The sequence below is a fragment of the Camelina sativa genome, chromosome 18 (assembly GCF_000633955.1).
Source record: "Camelina sativa cultivar DH55 chromosome 18, Cs, whole genome shotgun sequence".
NCBI classification, from domain to species: Eukaryota; Viridiplantae; Streptophyta; class Magnoliopsida; order Brassicales; family Brassicaceae; genus Camelina; species Camelina sativa.
In genome coordinates, this window is record NC_025702.1 from 6,940,435 (window position 1) to 6,947,675 (window position 7,241).

Consider the following 7,241-nt stretch of genomic DNA (forward strand, 5'->3'; position numbering starts at 1 on the left):
ATTGTTTATTGCACTTATTCGGTAGTTTAATTTCTGCTTATTACTTCTTTAAGTTGCTTTGATATTCTGCATTTACATTTCTGTCATTAGGTTGCTATATATCACCCCCCCCNGATAGATACCACCCCCATTTCTGAGTTGGCTTAACTTGTTCTATCTTGATTGCATCTTTTGTGATTAGCATCATCCCATTTGGATTGACACCTTAAGTACTACAATGCATAAGGGTAATTGAACCTGCTAGGATAGAGTAAAAAATCCTATTATCATTTACAAATGTTTTTTTTTCTTTAAAGATTTTAAATAAAATTAGGTTTTCTTTTATCTAATTTACTTTTATATAAAACATTTTTATGGTTGGTTTTGAATTTTTACATTTTTAATTTTAAAAATTTTAATAAAATTTAAAATTGACATGTGTCAATATCTGAATAATATAATTGACAAATGTCACGATCTTGTTAAAGAGTATGATATCAAGCTTTATATAATAAGATAGAACAAAAAGTATTAATTTCAAAAAATTAATTCGAATTCAAACTTAAAAACTCCCTCCAAAAAAAGATTATGCACTGATTTTGTAACATTGTAAGCCATTATAACAGGATCATAGCTAAAAAAAGACAAGTTTTTTTTTTTTGTTAAAGGGTATTCAATTTATATAAATAATTGCCCAATGAGTTATTTCCGGATTTAGGCTCATTACAATCCATTAGGGCCCAAACCGAATACAACAAACCAGACAAAACCACAAAAACAAAACCGACCCGGTTTCGTTAACCGGTTACAGGAAACCCTAATCTCTGAATGAAGAACACATTTAGAGCTGCCGTCCACAGGTTGCGAATACACACCAAAACAGGACCTCCAATGTGCCTGGACGCCGCGAGTCGAACGGAGATGGTGATGCAAGATCTGTTTCCATTCCGCCACCGTAGAGCCGTAGTTGAGGAGGAAGAAGATAAATGAGCTTGTCTTTGTCAAGGAGATCCAAGCTTTGTCATGAAAGGGAAATAGCGGTAGGGAGTAGATCTGGAAACCTTCAACGGTGGCTTAGCTCCGCTTTGCCGCAGATGACCTCCCCCATCGAACAACGGCGCAACGAAACCTCCAGAATATCCAATCTTCAGATCTAACCACCATCCCCATTCATTTTCGCCGTGGAACTCCTTCTTTTGTTCTGCGTCGCTACACCCGGCGGTGGAGCTCTCACCGACAGTGTCCCGCAGAAGCTTCTCCTCTCCACTTTTCCCTTGATTTTGATCTGAAAAATTTACCTGGTTGTTGCAGCGGTTACGAATGAAGCACCATGAGCCACTGGGTCCTCATCGTCGCCGTAATCAACGGAGAACCCCTCCAACAGAGCAAGAGGTTGTGATCAGAAGAAGAAGTTATATCATGCATACTATAACATCACCGATCTATATAATGGTGTTGCCATATTTTGTGTTACATAATAAATAAATATTATTCCTAGATCTATAAAACATAATGTAAGTAACTTTTAAACCTTATATTTCGTTAATTTAATAAGGTAAAACGTAAAAATAAATCCACAAATTGTATAAAAATTCTTCATTTTAACTCAAAATCTATTATGTGATATAACAGTACGTAAATAGTAGAATACATAATAATTTATATTATTAAAGAATAATATTATAAAAATATGTGATTTCAGCTTGCCCAGAACTTTCTATCTATCTTTCTCCCTGACTACAGTGTTCGATCTTCACGATCTTTAGCTTCAGAGATTTTTTTTGTAAACTTTTTTCCTCCGGTTTGGCAACTTTATACTTTATAATATATCAGTTATAAAAAATTATATCAACATTTAGCGAAAATTTACCAATAGTTGATGCTGCTTATATAAGGCGAAGATGACAATGATCCCTCCCCATATCCTAAACCGACATATTTTCCCTTGCTTTGAATTGGAACATGATCCTTGATCCCTTGTGAGTTTAGACCTATCTCGTTGCTTCGCTCATAATCTATCTTCTCCAACATTGATCCAACTCTTTTTTAAGCAATCCCAAAGGAGTGTTTGGTGGGTTTCCCCATTCTTTTTTTTATTCACCATTGATTAATTGGAGAGAAAACAATAGGATGAATCACAAAGAAGAAGATCAAAAAGAGAGAAAAGAAAGAATCAGAGAAAAATGTGAAAAATTAGATATCAATTTGTTAAACAAAGAAGAAGATGATGAAAAGAGACCACTGAGAGAAAAAAAGAAATAAATGAATCTTGTTTCTTTCAGTTCATTATAATTAATTTTTAAAGACATACATTTTTAAAATTAAAATACTAATAGTTAAAAATTAACAAATATATATATATATATATATATATATATATATTACAAAAAGTTATGATAAATATGCGCAACTGAAATTGCATATCTGAATTTGATTAAATTTCTATATCACTATAATTATTTCAAAAATATTTAGTTAGAGTATCCAATAATGGTTGATATTGCAATTCAAATTATATAGATTCTTATTGAGAAAGTTATGTAATCTCATCGGTTCTTCACATTTTGCATCGGTTTGAATTAGTGGCTGTTTAAGTTGTTTCTAATGTTGTGACTTGAAGTTTCCTGTTTTAATTCTCAGCAGTTTAGTTATGTTCTTGGTGGAGTTTTTCCACTGTTGTATACTGTGTTACCCTCTGTTTTATATAATATGAAACTGCTTGAAAAAAAAGAAAAAAAAAATAATTTTAGGCGTACACGTTCAAGCACTTTGTCGAAATTCATGATCATAAAATCATATTAGTGTTTTGTGTGAATTTAAAAAAGTAGCATCGGATATTTAAATTAGATATAACCTAATTTTAATTGGAGAAAGAGAGCAATCTGAACACCATGGCTAGTTTCTTACTTTTTTTTTTTAGGTAAAACATAATTCTACCCTGTTAAAAAAAAAACATAATTCTACAAAATATAATGCAAAATTTTTTATTAATATATTTTTAATGTCACGAAAAAAGAAAAAAAATAAATATGTAAAAGTAATATATTGAATTTTGTTAATAATCCACTCACAACGAATTTTATCAATTTTTGTTGAAAAGAAAAAAAAAATAGAAAAAAGATAAATAAACCGACTTAAAAGGTCTATATAAATAAAAGTCTCGAGTCCCGGACGACCCATAACCATTAGAAAGCTCAAATCGCTTTACTTTTTTGAGAGGATTCGAAATTTGGGGGCTAGGGTTTTGTACTTGTAGAAAGAGCGAAGAAGATGATCGAGGTGGTTCTGAACGATCGTTTGGGGAAGAAAGTGAGGGTTAAGTGCAACGAAGATGACACGATCGGTGATCTGAAGAAGCTTGTGGCGGCACAGACCGGAACACGAGCGGAGAAGATTCGAATTCAGAAGTGGTACAACATCTACAAGGATCATATAACTCTCAAGGACTATGAGATTCATGATGGCATGGGTCTTGAGCTTTACTACAACTAGGTTTTGCTCTCTCTCTCTTTCGATTCTTTTGTTTTGCGATTTATTCGATTTTAAAGACCTCTTTGTGTTTGCTTTTTTTTATTGATTTGAGGTTTTCGGAGAATTTAGCGAAATTGAGATGTGAATTGCAGAATTTGGATATTTGATTTCAATTTTGGAACCGTGAAAAGCTTCTTAGGGTTTGATTTTGTAGTGATTAAGACCTTGAGAGAGGCCATAAGCGTATAATTGAGACCTATAATTTGGTTTGCGTAATTTAACAAAATTCAGAGATTGTAGACCTGTGAAAAGTAGAATTATAATGGTTTAGTCTGAACCGACGAAAGCCATTGCTATAAGAACCTGATAAGCTACTTGAGGGTTTTGATTTTGTTCCACAGTATCCAAAGCATAGATAGATATGGTTTGGCTTCTTTAAAGAAAATAGTTGGAACATCGCAAATTAGATTTATAGAAAAGGGTCAGGTCAGGTCAGGTCAGGTCGAGTTTCGTATTCGATTAGTCTTCCCATTCTTTTGCTTTTGTATCATAGAATTTAAGCAAACAGATTTAGAGTAGCCTATGTGTTAGCTTAAAGTTATGATTTTCCAGAAATTTTGGCAAAATTCAGAGGTTGTAGTTAGTCACGGAGCAGCGTACAAATATTTTATTGGAAGTTTTTATTAATATTGTTTCCGAACATCCAAAGCACAGATAAATATGGTTAGGCTCCTATAGTACAAATAAAAAAGTTGGTCCTCTAAAACTAGCAAGTTTTTTGCTCGGAATGAATTATAGTGATTGAAAAGATTCTCTGTGATCATTCTTTTTCCATTGATATGTCTTTTCTAATTGTTTGTGTAATTGGAAGGTCTTAGAGTGACAGGAACCTCTTTTCCCTCTTATTCATACATTACCCGGTCTCTCTACTGGAACATGATTGATGGCTGAAATAAGTTTCTAATAGTCTTTCCATATGCAAGCTAACTTGTATTTTCTGCTTCTTGATCATTTGAGACTTTTTGTTTGTCTCAGTCCATAGTAGTTTGCTATTTGAAACATTAATTTAAAGCTGTCACACATTCCATTCAATTGTTTTTTTATCCCTCCCACTCATATGGTAACTTGAGGTTGTCAATAGTCAGTTTGTCCAATGAACATCATCTAAGACGTCTATTTTCAACGCTCGTTACATCATTGTTGTAATGATTTTTATTCTGTTACTTTTACCGGTATAGGGGGCTAAATCATTATTTGCTTTTTTCATCTGGTTCAGGCTGATTGAAGAAGCTTAGCTGAAGGAGTTGGGCACACCTACATAAAAAACTCATCTGAACCATGTGGTATCTATAAAAAGACAGAAGTATGTTGTAAAACGTGATAACTTCACATGTTTGGTAATAATGACATTGACTGCCAATGGTTTTAAAACCCTCACAACCTGTCTGATTAGTTCCTGGCAATACTTTGCAGCTGTACAACTTTTGTCTATCTCGTCGGTGCTATAGATGTTTATTGGTCGTATTCCATAGTCTCCTCCTCCAAATGTTTTATCATCTTTCGGATATACCTAGTACTAGTATCGGTTTAGCTTATATGTGAATCACATGGTACATAAATTAGAATGTGCTTCGTACCAGCTTCGACAAACTTTACGTTGGCCTTTGAACCATGGAATACAAACGTAAGAACATAATTTCTTGGACATGTGACATGTGTAAAAGACCATGAAAGAAACTAATATGACATTACAACACCAAAAAAGAAAGCACTACCTCACTGAATGTAAGACTGGCCAGTGATGTCAATGTCTCTATCGCCCGAAGAAGCTGGTTGCTTGTGTTTCGGCGTCAGCGACTTTACCTCATCAGGACCATCTGCGCTCTGTGTCTCACTGGCCGGTGGTTTATGTTGCATAGGCTCTTTCTCTACATCTTTGCCCTCTTTCTCTAAATTTGTGGCTTCTTTCTCATCGTCCTTACCGTAGAGGCCACCTCCGTAAGCTTCGTGCGTCACCGGTTGCATCTGCGAGATATACGGTGGTTGATGCTCATGTGGCTCGTACTTATCTTTTCCTTCCTCTTTCTTGTGTTTTTCTTCTTCCATTATCACTTTGTCTTGATGTCGACACCGTGGTTGGTCTATATGTCTATTAGTATGAAAGTGGGTTTCCAGACACGTGTACATACCTCAACACGTGCCATGATCAGAAGAGGAACACGCAAAATAGGCAAATGTTTATAATATTTGGAAGTGGATCTTGAGATGTGGGGAAAAACTCGTGGTTCCAAAGATCAACAACCAGGTGTACTTGGCTTCACCAATCGATAATTAGCGTGTATTCTAGCGTTTATTAGCGGCCGTATTGTTTTAACAAAGAGGTCGAAGTGATGAGTATGGCAACTACGAGAAAGAAACGTCTCTGACCATGTCATTGTATATTAACATACAGTATGTATAGATTGAGGCTAACTGTATTATTATTACAAACCAATTTCGTTGGCTTAAGAAACATACAACTCAGCTTGACCATCAATGAAAAGGCTCATGAACTCTTCTCCATCCACAGTTTCTTTCTCCATCAGGAGCTGAGCGAGCTTGTGTAGGATATCAATCTGTGTGGTTACGATCTCTGTCGCCCTTGCGTATGCCTTCTCCACCAACTTTCTCACTTCCGCATCCACAACGTCGGCTGTTGCCATTGAGTAATCCTTTTGCGATGACATCTACAAAGAAAACAAATTTAACATGTCTTGAGAGCTGGAAACATCAGGCTGCATGTGAGTACAGTACCGAGTTTAGATATATACACTTTGACCCAAGAAAGGGTTTCCTCCTGCTCCACCAACTGCAACTTGTCCAATCTTTTTGCTGAACCCGAATCTCTCAACCATTTGGCGAGCCACCCGCGACACTTGCATGAAATCATTTGATGCTCCGGTTGTAACATTCTCTGTTCCAAAGATCACCTCCTCTGCAACCCTACCATAGCCGAAACATAATAAAGACTGTTTAAACACTTGTGGAGTCTATTCTTGTAAATTCAAAAACCAGCAAAGTTTCAGCTGTAAACTAACCTTCCACCAAGTGCAACAGCCATTTGGTTCTCAAGGTAACTTCTGCTATATAATCCAGACTCAAGTCTCTCTTCGCTAGGTGCAAAAAAGGTGAGCCCACCAGCTTGGCCACGGGGAATAATCGATATCTTGGCCACTGCATCATACTCCGGCATAAGTGCACCAACTAAAGCATGTCCAGCCTCTGCAAATTCCAATTTTGTTAAAAAAGTGAGTAGTCAACACACATAAAAAAAACAACCAGAATAAGAAAACGCTTGGAGAAGTAAATATCTAACCATGGTAAGCAACAAGTCTTTTCTTGTCCTCTGAGACAACTGCGTTCTTCTTCTCAGGGCCAGCAATGATCCTCTCAAGAGCATCAGATATTTCATCTTTGCTTATCTCCTTTAGTTCACGTCTAGCGGCAAGAATCGCAGCCTCATTCATCAGGTTCTGCAAATCCGCTCCAGTAAAACCCGGAGTTCTCCTTGCAACCTTCTCGTAATCAACATCTTTTCCAATAGCCTTCCCTCTAGAATGCACCTGCAATAAACCGAACAACATTATTTATCACATTTGTCTCCATTGTTTCACTCAACCAAACATGAGAAACAAGGAAGAAACCTGAAGGATCTTGACTCTTCCAGCTACATCAGGCCTATCCACTGTGACTTGCCGGTCAAATCTACCTGGTCTAAGCAATGCGGAGTCAAGAACATCAGGTCTGTTGGT

General features: G+C 36.0%; 3 protein-coding genes across 4 annotated transcripts in view; 1 reads left to right on the top strand and 2 right to left on the bottom strand.

Annotated features, from left to right (window-relative positions):
• Positions 3,139-4,979, top strand: LOC104760742 (ubiquitin-like protein 5). The gene is made up of 2 exons (XM_019240377.1): positions 3,139-3,471; positions 4,727-4,979. Exon 1 carries the CDS (start codon positions 3,250-3,252, stop codon positions 3,469-3,471), a length of 222 nt encoding a protein of 73 aa, XP_019095922.1. The 5' UTR covers positions 3,139-3,249; the 3' UTR covers positions 4,727-4,979.
• LOC104760744 lies at positions 5,068-5,581 on the bottom strand. The gene has a single exon (XM_019240376.1). It carries the CDS (start codon positions 5,554-5,556, stop codon positions 5,227-5,229), a length of 330 nt encoding a protein of 109 aa, XP_019095921.1. The 5' UTR covers positions 5,557-5,581; the 3' UTR covers positions 5,068-5,226.
• Positions 5,846-7,241, bottom strand: part of LOC104760743 (ATP-dependent zinc metalloprotease FTSH 5, chloroplastic-like) — a 3,913-nt gene continuing 2,517 nt past the window's right edge. Inside the window, exons 2-6 of one of the 2 annotated variants that reach the window (XM_019240375.1) lie at positions 7,134-7,226; positions 6,806-7,052; positions 6,528-6,711; positions 6,261-6,432; positions 5,846-6,176 (exon numbers count right to left, since the gene is read on the bottom strand). In XM_019240375.1, coding sequence (XP_019095920.1) covers positions 5,955-6,176; positions 6,261-6,432; positions 6,528-6,711; positions 6,806-7,052; positions 7,134-7,226 — 918 coding nt within the window. In that variant the 3' untranslated portion in view covers positions 5,846-5,954. Of the gene's footprint in view, positions 6,177-6,260; positions 6,433-6,527; positions 6,712-6,805; positions 7,053-7,133 lie in introns of both variants that reach the window. The other variant, XM_010483700.2, reaches the window with a different exon arrangement.